Here is a 13,839-nt window from a genome sequence, read left to right on the forward strand (position 1 = left end):
CAAACTGCTAGTTTGTTATTTTCCTAAGTCTTTCTTTCTGATTTTATAACCTTGTGTGGCTTCACAAGGTTTTGCTCTCTTAAAAATAGAAGGTATCCCTTTATTTATCATTTCAAACATCTTTTTTTATATTTTCCCATAAAATGAATTTCACCTGGGATGAGATAATGCCTTTGCTGATTTTGTGGGCTATATTTTTAGAGATGCAAGATTTTTTTATATGCTTCAGAACTGCGGTTTGAGTTTCAGATTTAAATGGAAGAAGTCATTCATAATCCTTTTCTCCCTCACCCTCCTGGCTTAGCCCTCTCTTATCCCCTCTGCCAACTGGTTTTATCATCAGTTTTATTATTATTATTATTATTATTTTATTTTTACCATCAGTTGTCCCCCCTCCCTCCCTTGGGGGTCTTCAGGGATCATTCAGGGATCCTCTGCATTTCTGAGGCTTCTTTCCTGTGCAGGTATCAGAAATAGTGCAGAGGCAGGCTCCAGCCCAACAACTGACTTGTTCCAGACTCGCAGGCCTGAAATCGCTAAAAACTAAGATCCTAGGAGAAGTTGGCAATAGTCTTTTCCAGTGCCTTTTAATGAACTGAGAAGCCTTATGCGGCCTGTGGCATTAACCAACGAGCCTGGTTATAGTCCCCGATACCATCTGGGGCACTTCCAGAGCCTTTTACCCAAGGCTTCAAGAGCTCTTCATCCATTGGAGTTGAAGCTGTAGCTACTTTGGTTTCTTCCAGACCAAGTCCCACTCCCATGTTTTAGCCAAATTGCAGCACTGGGGACTTGTCCATTTCTGGATCATGGAGACCTTTATCTTGCTTTGGATTCAGCTGTATCTCTTGGCTTTCCCATTCCACTATGTTCTCTTGTCACTGACAAGAGAGTGGAGTGGGTGCACCAGAGCACGAACCCCCTGCATCACCATGGCCAGAACTGCAGAGCCCCCTTCACTACTTTGATCTAGCTCCTGAGAGAAACCCTGTCATGCTAGGAAATTAAGCAAAGGAAAGGCCTGCTGACCAGGCTGAATAGAGGCCCCCCAGAAATGCTCCTATCTTAACCCCAGTAGTTTTTGAACTATGACGCTTTACATGACAAAAGGGACATTGCAGATGTGATTAAGGCAAGGATGTTGAGGGAGGGGGTATTATCCTTGATGATCTGGGTGATCCCAGTGTAATTAGAAGGATCCTTAGAAGAGAGAAGCGGAGAAAACTGTTAGAGAAAGAGACCCGAGGAGGGAAGCAAAGGTCAGAGTGATGTGACAAACCAGGAGCCAAGGAATGTGGGTGGCCTCTAAAAGCCAGAAAAGGCAACAAATGGATTTTGCCTACAGCCTCCGGAAAGAAACAGCGCTGCCTAAATCTTGACTTTAAGCCCAATGGAACGGATTTTTGACTCCTGACCTCCAGAAGGTCAGATACTAAATCTGTGTTGTTTGAAGCCACCCAGTTTGTGGTAATTTGTTACAGCAGCAATAAGAAACTAATACCGGAGTATTGAGAGCTGATCCCAGCACCATGTAAAGGCAACACATTCCCTTTCACATGCATATTAATTAATTGCAGCTGTACTTCAGACAATCATATCTGAGGACCTGGAAGATGTCAGGTATTAAGAGATGTACACATGTGGTGTATGATAAGGGAAGAGGAAAAATATCCTGTAAGGATTCCTGGCTGACAGCGCTCTTTTTTTTTTTCTTTAAAGGTTTTATTTATTTATTTGAGAGACAGAGAGAGAGAGCAAGAGCAGGGGGAGGAGAGAGTGAGGGAGAAGCAGACTTCTTGCTGAGCAGGGAGCCCCATGTGGTGCTTGATCTCAGGACCCCAAGATCATGACCTGAGCCAAAAGCAGACTGAGCCACCCAGGTGCCCCACTCAGTGTTCTTCTAAATTGTACAATTTGTACATAGGGAAAAGTTGCTTCTCAACACACCTGAGTCAGTTCTTGGCCAAGGAATGATTTCATATTAATTTGTTTATTCACTGTAACAGCTTTAAGAGCTATTTGATTTGACTTTTTTCTGATCACATCGCAATTTACATTATAAATATTTTTCAGCCTATATAGACAAAGTGGTTAAAATATTATGCAATATTGAAATTACCTTTTAAATTTGGTAAAAAAAAAAAACAGAGATGAGCACATATATTAGTTATTGTAACCTCTGTGCACCACTTAATAGTTGCTAATTTAATTATACAGATTTCATTAAAGTATGATTATGAGCAGTAATAATAGAACTTCATGAGTTTATTGTATCTTGAGTGAATGTTTCTACTTTTAAAATATTTACAAAATTACCTTTTGAGGGTGGCAGAGAAATGGGTAAAATAAAATGGATCCTAGGTATTTCAATAAAAACCATAGGAATTTTAAACATACAAACATTAGAAAGGAATTACTATTAATATATTCACAAAGGGATATATGATATAGTGAAACTATAGGAGTTTTGCCACCATGAAATTATACCTGTCTGAATTTGCTCAACAGCATAGGAAAACACTTTGCAATTTCTATATAAAATCTGATTCATTGAAACATTTATTTATTTATTATTCATTTGCGAGACAGAGAGGGATAATGACAGAGAAAGAGAAAGCATGAGCAGGAGGGAGGGGTAGAGGGAAAAGCAGACTCCCCACTGAGCAGGGAGCCTGATGGGGGACTTGATCTCAGAACCATGGGATCATGTGACCTGAGCCAAAGGCAGACGCAGACGCTTAACTGACTGAGCCACCCAGGCTCTCTGACACATTTATTTAATACTGTGTTAACTGCTAAAATATAGCAGTAAATATGAAATGAACTCCTCCTCTGTGGAACCTACCTAGAGAAGAAAGATGAAAACAACAGCTATAATAGACCAGAGCTTCATGCTGCCCCCAGAAGTTCAGTAATGGAGCAGAGGTAACGTAACATAATCCCTGTATTATAGGTGTGCATAGGACACCATGATAATACAAAGAAAGGGTTGGACAAAAAAAATGGCCAACCAGGGGCCTTTGAGCTCCACCTTAGAGACTTAAAAGGAGATTACAGAAAATATAGAAAAGGGGGGTATTCAATATTTCCTAAGCTATTGATGTGCATGGGAATATGTTTTCTCCAGGTAGAGAATATGAAATCTTCTGCCCTAGAAATCATACCTTCCCTTCTTTGATCTTGGTTCCAATAATCTGTCGTCTTTGCTGAATGATCTCAATGAGAAGATCACACTCCTCCATCAATTTGGCTTCTTGACGTGATGCATTGACCTACAGGATAGATAGAATAGTAAGCATTTATTTGGCCTTTGTTTTCAGTTACACGCTCTTTAATGTAGACTACTGTGTTTCTGGTGATCACTAAAAAGATATATTTTTTAAAGATTTTATTTATTCATGAGACACCCACAGAGAGAGAGGCAGAGACATAGGCAGAGGGAGAAGCAGGCTCCCATGCAGGGAGCCCAATGTGGGACTCGGTCCCAGGACTCCAGGATCATGTCCTGGGCTGAAGGCAGACGCTCAACCGCTGAGCCATCCAGGGGTCCCTAAAAAGATATTTTAAACGTTAACTTTTCTTCCAATTATATAGAGATGGAAAATATAGGACTTAGTGTCCATTCCGTATCTTGCATCCTTGGAGAACACTATTATCCAATGGTAGCAGTCTTTTCTACTAAGCCATACTTGGCCTCAGCATCTTCCTTAATCCCACATATATGTAGCTATTACCAATTAGTTGGAGATCAACACATGAAATATATTTGTAATTCCTGCTTTTATTCCTTGAAAGAAAGTGTAATTTTGGCCTTTTAAACATAAAAAGTAAGTTAAGAACACAGTATTATTCCTTTATGGAGGGTAGATTACTATCAATGTCCATTGAACAAATTTTCCAAAAGCAAGGTAGCAAGATTAGATCATATTTACTTTTTTTAAGGTTTTATTTATTTATTCATGAGAGGCACAGAGAAAGAGGCAGAGACATAGGCAGAGGGAGCAGCAGGCTCCTCGAGGGGAGCCGCAGGTGGGATTCGATCCCAGGACCCTGGGACCACACCCTGAGCCAAAGGCAGCCGCTCAACCGCTGAGCCACCCAGGCGTCCCTACTTTTCTTTTAAATATAGACATTGACTTTGTATTTCATCACTATGGAAACATCAAAAAAGAAAAAGGATGGTTGACTATTTTATTAATCTTATGACATGATTTTAAATTTTACTTCTGGTATACTTCTGAAAGACCAAGGTTCTACAATGAACACATGCCATTCTCTAGAAAAGGTAGATCATTAGAGAATGGCTTGTATTTGAAGTTTTTAAGACTCATTATATGCAAGGGAGGGTGACAATTAGCTCATTCTTGGCAACTGGGCTTGGGAAATACTCTGCACATGCTATTTCCTCCACCTCATGACAATTTTGAAATGCTTATTCGCAAACAAGAGGCCCAGAAATCACAGCTGTGGGAAGTGGAGAGAGCATGCATGAGCTTTATGATTTTAACACAGCACAGAAGTTGCAGTGTTACAGAGAATGACAATAGCATCATTGATTGCTCTAGCATATCTCGGGGAGGGGACATGGCCTAGTCATTAAGCCCTTTTGATTTGGGATACTTTATTTAACTGGAGTAATTCCATTCTCTCTGAATGAGATAGACTGGAAGTAGGGTCAGAAGTTCAGGATAGAAATCTACTGATGACTCTTCAGAGAAATAATGTCCTGTTTCCGGAGGCCAAGATTCCTTGAGTTTTATTCCTGATCACCATAAGACACAGCAGAGAGAGTACTCAAGACATCTTATTGAGAAGACGATGGTCATTGGCGATCTGAAGCAAACTCCAAGATTAGCTCCTATGTCAGATTAGCACACAGATATGCTCGCTAAATGTTTAATGAACAAAAGAAAAAAAATCACAAGATGCATTGATGGACAAGTACAGACGTGGAATTCAGACTAATATTTCAAGGAAGTTCATCACCGGACTCGATTTCTCTTACTGTTACTTTTATGTTGTCATTTCTAGTTCCCCTTGAGGATTCGCAAATAAATTTAGCTATCCGTGGAAATACTTACTCCAAATGCCACTACTCTCAAGAAATTTCTTGTCTTTCCCTTTGACCTCAAACTGAATTTAATAACTGACTACAACTGAGCTGTGAAAAGGATGTAATCATATAGAAACCAGGGGCACATTATGATGGGGAAAGTGAAATTTCTGGGAAGTATCACCTTACGTTTAAAAAATATCTTTTAGAATGAGCCCTAAGAGCGAAATTGTACTCGAGCATACAATCAGGGTAAGTCTAATGAGATGCAAGCTCTGAAAGTGCAGCGATTTTGGCTGTTGTATGAAATGAGGCATATCTCCCAAGTCTTTTCATTTTCTTGGTGATGTCCTTTGTTTTTCTTTTTAAGTTTTATTTATTTAAGTAATCTCTACACCCCAAGTGGGGCTCGAACTCACAACCTTGAGATCGAGAGTCACATGCTCTTCTGACCGAGCCAGCCAGGCACACCTTGATGATGCCTTTTGAAGCATCAAAGTTTTTAATTTTGATAGAGTCCAATTTACCTACTTTTCTATTGTCGTTTATGCTTTTGGCATCATAGCTAAGCAACCTAATCCAAGGTCATGAAGATTTACGCCTCTGTGTTCCTCTAGAAGTTTTATCTCTTACGTTTAGGTCTATGAGCCATTTTGAGTTAAGTTTTGTGTATGGTGCGGAGTAGGGTCAAACTGTGTCAAACCTATGCATAGCCAGTTGTCTAAGCACCATTTATGGAAGAAACAATTCTTCCCTTCATTGAAGTGTCTTAGCACTTTTGTCAAAAATCAATTGACCATGTCACAAAGTCTTCAGGTTTTGACGTTGTTGCTAACATATCCTGTGCTTAATGATATTCCGGTTTTGAGTAACCCTGATCTAACCCCACTAGTACTTCTAGAATAGGTGCCAGGAAATGTGGTGCGGAGTACTAATTCTACTCACTCACAGGATGATGATGTTGGGGAACTCAAGGAAAATATCCATTTCTAAGTTCTCTTATTTTGTGAAATGAGGTGAGTAATATCTGCTGTCTCAGCCATGTGGGATTATTATGGTAAATACATGAAATAGCATATGAGGAAATAAGTAACACTGTGAAGTCATAGACAAATCTGAGGTGGTGTTGTCTGCACTGAGAAATAGTTTTGTTAATAGACTACGATTTAGTTTGGGATCCATTTCACTCTGAAGATCATTGGGTTTTGGGTTACTCTATGGTAGGAAAAGTGTCCCAGTTGCCATCATAACATGGGGTTCCATTTAATCAAAATCTGACCATTTGATATTTACAATGGATAGATTTGTTTTACAAAAAAAGTAGACAGAAATCTACTTTGTTGAGCCAAATATGTTTTGAGAAAGCTGATACCACAACCACCATGGCCCCAAAATATAAATTCCCAGAAATTTGGAAACATGATCTGTTCATTTTAGGCCAAGTATTTTCCTTAGATCTTTCAAAAAAACACAGAATTGACTTTCCTTTGAAACCAGGAAAGTCGAATCTCTTTTTATACTTTGATGAAGCTTCCAAATTTGTGTAACTCTAGCATTCTTATATTCCAAAAGGTACAATAAAATAAGTTGAATGCTATCCTATATTTCTGAAAATCTTCCACTACAAAGAAGTTTTCCACAGTTTTGCTGTTTTATATGTCACTTAAAAGAAGTTAATGATTTGATTGGACTTCATTTCTTCTATGGGCCATTAATCCAAATACGGCAGGGTTTATTGGTTGCTCGCAGTGTGTTCAGGCGTTTCTAGTTCCCAGGTTTGGTTTAGAAGCTGGCAGCTCCTGGTTATGACCTCAGCTTTCAATTTCTGATTCATATCTTTTGATTCAGAATCACTAGGGCTAATAGACGCACTCTGAGTAGAGCCAATCTAAGGATGAAAGAAACAGCCCCTAAACCTTCTTTCATTGACCTCTACTTCCACCTTCTTTGTCCCTAGCCTAAAGACAGGAGTGGGATGGAGATAATTAGGAATGATGGCAGGTGGTAGGCGACTACTGGATCCCACCTCTGGACCACAGTTGATTAGGGCACTTATCCTTCAGGGCGCTTGACATGGCAGGACAAAATAGAGCTAAGAATTAGGCCTCTTCCCATTCCAGGGTCCTCACTGCTCATCTCAATTATATTCATGTGTAAATGCCACATCGACCCCTCATGAGAAGAAATACTCAGGTACTTCGACCTCATCTCTGTTCTGGCCTTGCCCATGTCTCAGCATGCCACCTCTCTACGTCTAGAGTTACAGCTTCCTTTCTCATCCTGAAACGCATCCCTGCCCCCTCCTCCCGCCAGCATTGTTTCTAGTTCTTAGTACCAACTTCATCTTTTTGGAAAACACTTCAAAGTAAGTCTTCTAAAGTTAGACCCAATCTCAATTCTGGCAAAATTTATTTCTTCTTTTACGTGTTATTATCCCATGTTTTAGGCCCTGACGCCTTATCTGAGGCTGCAGACAGCGCAGCCAATGTTGTGCAAGCTCAACTCTACTCTTATAAAACACTTGCAGGCTTCACTATGAACGACCTACATACAGCTAATGATTCATTCATCTACCCGTTCATTTATTCATTCGGATAACAGCAACTGGATTCTCAGAGTTTCTCTGACAGCGTTCCAAGTGCTGGGCGTGCAGGGGGTCCAGGCTAGACGAAGCTATCACAGAGTTTACATAGAAGCGTAGGGGAACAGCCTGAACAAGTCAAGAAATACATAAAAATTTTGGATCATGACAAGTGCATAGAGGAAATTAAACAAGGTACTATGACTGAACGTGGCTGAGAGTAGGGTCCATTTTATCGGTCAGGTAAGAATTCTCTGACAAGTCTCTGAAGGGGTGAAAAGGGACCAGCCAGAAGATATAGAAAAGGCACTCTCAACTCTGCTTCTAACAAGGACCTCCTCACAAATTCTACAGCCTATCTTTATTAGTTACAGATCCCGTATTTGCAATATGGGTACTCACTACAATGTAAAAATTAATCTGAAACCCCAAATCAATACTTGTGGCCTTTTTGTGTTCATTTCAGACATTCCCGGAGTGCAAAAAGCACATGAGTCACCCCCTACCAGCACCCAGCTGAGGTTGAGCAAGGACACGCTCAGCCTTCTTGTTTCAGCTCTTCTCTATCCAAGGATGGAGACAATAGGCGTGGTGGAGTGTAGTGCAAGAAGCTCTGGCTCTGGGGCCAGTTGGACGGGCTTTGAGTCCCAATTCTGGCACCTGTCAGTGGATCAGCCTCGGGCAAGTCACCCCACACTCTGGAGCCTCCTTTGCTCTTTTCTAAAGCAAAGACCACGGAATCTACCAGGATGACTTGCTTTCGAGATTTAAGATTATATAATGTAGGTGAGGGGAGTGTGCGTCAGTGTGTGTGTATTTCTCCTAAGAGCAATGGTTCAGGATTGGCCAATTCAGTGTTCCTGGCAAATTTATAGACCATAACTATCACAAATAATAAGAATCAATGTATTTACCTACTATCTAGTGTGTCCATAATGGTCCTAAGTATTCTGGAAGCAGGAAAGGTCTAGAATAAGGGATGCCTGGGTGGCTCAGTAGTTGAGCACCTATCTGTCTTTAGTTCAGGGCGTGATCCTGGAGTCCCAAGATCGAGTCCCACATCAGGCTCCCTGCATGGAGCCTACTTCTCCCTCTGCCTGTGTCTCTGCCTCTCTCTCTGTGTCTCTCATGGATAAATAAATAGAACTGTTTTTTAAAAAAAGGAAAGAAAGAAAAAAAATAAAAAAAATAAAAAAAGGAAAGAAAAGGTAGAATGAGAAGGCAAATTACGTAAGACTGGCTTATAGAGTTGGCACCCTGCTCTCTCCTGTTCCTACGGTAGTTCTGCTTCCTCTCACTGACAGACTAGGACTAATTTCATCCTTTATAGCCTAATGAAAGAGAAATTAGAAGGTCAAACAATGGAGGGAGCCTAGGAGGCCAACACTCCTGTCCTGTCCTCCTAGCCCTGAGATCTCCATCAGCATGGAGGCCATTAGGCCGCATTAACACTCAAGTCCACTGCAGTCCTGGGGAAGTTGCTCCTGGGCGCACAGTTTATCTGCCTTTGCTAGAGGTCCAGTCACAGACACTCCTTCCCCGGCGTTGTTGCTGATAACATAAGCGGGTTGGCTATTTTTTCCAGAGCACATGGTTAGCAATGCCCAGTAAAAAGTGCCCCCTGTTAAATTTTATGGTAAAATAGTGTTACGGCGTTTCACAGAAGGGGTGGGGTGAGGCGGACAATTTCTTATTTTGTTCTTGTCATATACATATAAACATTAAAAGGATTTAATTACATCCACACTAAAAATTGGCCTATGTGTCTGCGAAATGTTCTTTAGCAGTCTGTAAACAGTTTCTAAGTATTTCTAAAAACTTGCTCTTTTAATTTGACTTGTATTCAACTGCAAAATGAGATGTTCGGTGCAGAGTATAAACATCATTAGATTTCAGGCACATGTGGCCTTAACATCTTTAGAAATATTTTATGAACTCTTAGAAGGCGACATCAATGGGGGAAAGAGTATCTGGAGACTTCTCACGGGCAAAATTGGAGCTTGGAAAGTCTCATTTTCTCATTTTTAAATGCTCTTTAGCCATCTCTAGATTTTGAGAATAGAACCTTTTAATTCCTCTCGTGAGAAGGATATGCCGACTTGATAGATCATTTTCTATTTGTACACAGATGCAAACGCTGGAGTAAGTTTCGGAGAGGATAAGGCTGATGTGTCGGAAAAAGGAGATTTTATTTCAGGGTGTGGAGGAAAGAGGGGTGCTGGCGTCACACAATCCCAGAGGCCACCGTTCCCTTTGAGTTCTAGGAGAACAGTGCCCCTGTTTCCCGATCTGTGCAGCCCAGGAGATTGCCCCTACCCCCACGGACCCACCATCAGTGCACTCTTGAAATTGTGCCATCAAACTGTGACCCCTCTGGCCTTGCTATCCTTACAATCACTACCAGTGAGGGTACCTGGGTGGCTCAGTGGTTGAGGCATCTGCCTTTGGCTCAGGTCATGATCCCGGGGTCCTGGGATCGAGTCCCGCATCGGGCTCCCCGAGGGAGAGCCTGCTTCTCCCTCTGCCTGTGTCTTTGCCTCTCTCTGTGTCTCTCATGAATAAATAAATAAAATCTATTTTAAAAAATCATTACCAATGAGTTTGGGGGGTTTAAAAGACAAATGTCTAGTTTCCAAATTTGCCTAGAATTGGTCCTCATGGCAAAAGCAAAGCGGTATCGTGATTCAAATTAAGGTGACCTTGCGGAAGGTCAGAACCCTTTTTCATTTTACCGTATGTTGATGTTGTTCTTGGTTAAACTCAACAGCGCTTTTCTCTGCGACTGAGAGTATGTAATTCTGAGTCTGCATCCAACTTTAAAGGGGTTCATGTTATTATTATGTCTCAGGAACACCATCATCTCATACTGTTATATGCTATAACATTGCTAACAATCCCATCCCGCTCCAAAAGAAAAACATTGGAGGAGCTCATTCCAATCTGCCCAGGGGCTGGAACAACGGAAACACAACTGGGCTGCAGATAAGCTGATAATTTGGCCAGGAAAGATAAGGGTACAGGGAAAGCCCGTATGCAGGTGGGCTGTGCCCTGCTGTGGACTGCTGACCAGGTGCGAAGAGAAATATGAGGATCTGAGGGTGCTCTGGGTTTTATTGCCAAAGGCAGCTGTGATGAACATTCCAGACACTGGGGCAGAAGTTAGAGCTGCCAGAAGGAACAATGAAAGCGACTCTAACACTTGAGTTTGTATATAAAACTGAGCCAAAGAGAATTGAGTAAGAGCAGACTGTATTACTGTAATTCATCTAATATGTTTATATGTAATCTTCACCCTGAAACTCTCTCACACCGAAGTCAAATATTTGTGGACCTAGCTTGAGTATATGAGGGAGGGAAGAGTGGCCAAGTTTCCAGGGTCCCCGTCTTTGGGGGAGAAGCCGGAGTACAGGGCAACCCTTTATAATATTTAAGATGTTCATTTAAAGCCGAACACTTTTGAACAAGACTTTTCAAAGCCCAAGATGGGCTTTTCAGAAAAATAAAAAACAGAAACCCTTCATAAAGTGCTTTTGGTGAGAAAGAAAAGTAGTGGCGGTGTGGATAGCAGCTACAGGGAATCCGGCCTTTACTGTGGGGCGACGTGCGGGAACATGGTTTGGCCCAGCCCAGAGGAGGCCAGTTCCACATGCTGCTGATGGACTCTACGGGATTCTGCTATCTGTTTGCTTTGGGATCAAAAAATAGCCCCAGGAACCTCAAGAGAAATCCTCTTTTCTCGAGGTTTCTAAGATTATGAAGCTGGAATGTTGGATAAGGGAAGTGGGATGCCATTAAAAATGGCAGCCCGCTGTGGTAAGCTGGCAATAAAAGTCTCCTCATAAATGAAACACAACTGTGACGATACAATAAAGCTGTCCAGCAAGAGCCCCACGGCTAACGCCTAAAACCCTGAAGCTTCACACAAAGGAATTTCCCCCCCAAGAGTAGCACACACGACATGTCCGTCCAAGACATCGTTGATGCTGTTGTTAATTTTTCAGGAAAGCGCAATCGTCACACAAGGTGAAATGAGTTAGGGGGGGACCAGGGCTAAAGGAGGCGGTGGTTCAGAGCTCGGGGTCCCGAGGAAGTCTTCCTGGGGCCGAATGCCAGATCTTCCCAACTTCCTAGTCCTATGACCTCAGGCATTTGCTTAAACTCTCCATTTCTCACATTCCTCTTGCCCGGTAGACCAGGTGTTCTCCTAGGGAGCACTGGCAAGGTGTGGAGACATTCTTGGTTGTCACAAGGTGGGGGGGGGCTGCCAGGGGGTGGAGACCAGGGGTGCTATGCAACAAAAGTCCGGCAATGCTCAGAACAGCCCAACCACAACCAAGAATCATCTAGTCACTAGGGCCAAGGCAGAGAAACCCTGGGGTAGCTTGTGGTGAGAGCTAAATGAATTAGTAGGTGAGAAGCCATGACGAAGTAATTACTCAACCAATGTTAACTAGCACTATAGTTAAAAGACTTTATCTGGAACGTCCACATACAACCATGCTACAAGGGCTGGGCCCCGTCAGCCTGTGCTGATCACCTGGGGGACTTCATAGCATGAATCGAAGATTTTTCCCATCTACATCTTTCACCAAAACAACGGCTTTGGAAGCTATAACATGAGAACCAACTCCAGAATGTTTGAAGTTGTTTTCAAATCCCAAATGCATTCTCTAAAGGCTCTTTGCTGATGCAATGGGGTGAGGGAGGGTGGGGACGAGGGGAAGTCTTTCAAGATGCACAGTAGGAATTGGGAGACTTTGCTGCAGAGGGCTAGACAGTGGTTATGATACCTTCGCGGACCACAGGGTCTCGGTTGTAACGACTCAACACCCCTGTTGCAGTAAGAGAGCAGCCCCTGACAAGATGGAATTAAACGGGTGTGGCTGTGTTCCAATAAACCTTTATTTAGGAAAACAGGTGAGGAGTCAGATGTGGTCCCAAGGGTCATCGTTCACCCCCTTCTATGGGGGCCTCTACGCCTCCTAAAGGCATAGAGGAAAAGAAAGATCACGGACATTGTAATCAAAGAGCTGCAGGTATGAAAATGCGCCACGTCTGTGTAGGGATGGCTCCTGGCTTGCACACTTTCACTGAAAATATCTGTAAACTCTCTGACACGTAATAGGTGTTTGATAAATATCAGTCTTCTCCTGTCGGGGCATGAAGAGTTGCAATTGGTGAGTTCATAGGATTTCAATTTGAAAATGAAAATACACTTGCAGGATGGTTTTTACTCCCCCCGCCCCCACGTCCTGCGGCTCCTGTGACAGTTTTAATAATAACCACCGCTCTTCCGTGCTATCTTGCTCAGAGCACACTCGACTGACTTTTCAACCTCACATTCTTGGCATTAAGGCCAGAGACTTTTCTTTTTGTGTTAAACGGTAACTCTGTTCAAAGCGGTTCCAAAAAGAAGCAGCAGAATGGAAGGTGTTGCTCATAATTCATTCAAAAACAATAAACTCCTCCCTTCCTTTCTCTTATTAATTACACACTTTATAAAACAAATGCTCCACACCCTTCCGTTTGGGTTGGGTACACAGAATGAAAAAAAAATCTATTAACCTGTCATGGACACTTGTGTCCATGAAGTCTTTTTCATACAGTTTCTGAAAAGTGCTCCTTTCTATTAAGTAATTTTCAGCTAATGTATTTGGCAAAAATCACATTGTGGTCAGAAGCTAAAAAATCATTTACAGAAGGGGACGGTTCAGTGGTGGCTGGGGAGGACAGAGGTGATCCATCTCATGGAAGGGAAGTCATTTCAAATGGAAAGAGGAAGCTTCCATCCCATGACCTTCCATTACTCATTTTCGATCTTACATGTCATTTCTCATTAAGCGGCATTCTTTTTCGTTGTTGCACCCTGATTCCTGAATAGCGGTGTCCTGGAAAATTACAAAGTTGAACTCCTATTCAGGCTTGAGCGATCCCAGGATAGATGCCGTCTGCCCCGCTGCCAAGTGACAGAGAATGAGGATCGGACGCCCGCTCCTCAGTGGGCCCTACGGTGGGTGAAACACGCTCACCTGCCGTGGCACGACCTGCAGGCACAACTGGGCAATGCGAAGCTCTGTCCTGTCTTTCTGATGCAGCCACAAGTAACATCTACGACACCTTGCCTGGGTATCGTCACCTTAGAAGCCAGGAGCCTGATTTTTAAGTATCTTTGGTGCCCGGTGTTTAATATTCACACTCATTCAAA

General features: G+C 42.4%; 1 protein-coding gene across 5 annotated transcripts in view; it reads right to left on the reverse strand.

Annotated features, from left to right (window-relative positions):
* The window catches only part of MID1 (midline 1), a 351,552-nt gene that overhangs the window by 47,785 nt on the left and 289,928 nt on the right, over positions 1-13,839 (reverse strand). For all 5 annotated transcript variants that reach the window (XM_041740833.1, XM_041740834.1, XM_041740835.1 and 2 more), the window contains exon 4: positions 3,165-3,272. In XM_041740833.1, coding sequence (XP_041596767.1) covers positions 3,165-3,272 — 108 coding nt within the window. The remainder of the gene's footprint in view (positions 1-3,164; positions 3,273-13,839) is intronic.

This window comes from Vulpes lagopus, chromosome X (genome assembly GCF_018345385.1).
Source record: "Vulpes lagopus strain Blue_001 chromosome X, ASM1834538v1, whole genome shotgun sequence".
Classification (NCBI taxonomy): domain Eukaryota; kingdom Metazoa; phylum Chordata; class Mammalia; order Carnivora; family Canidae; genus Vulpes; species Vulpes lagopus.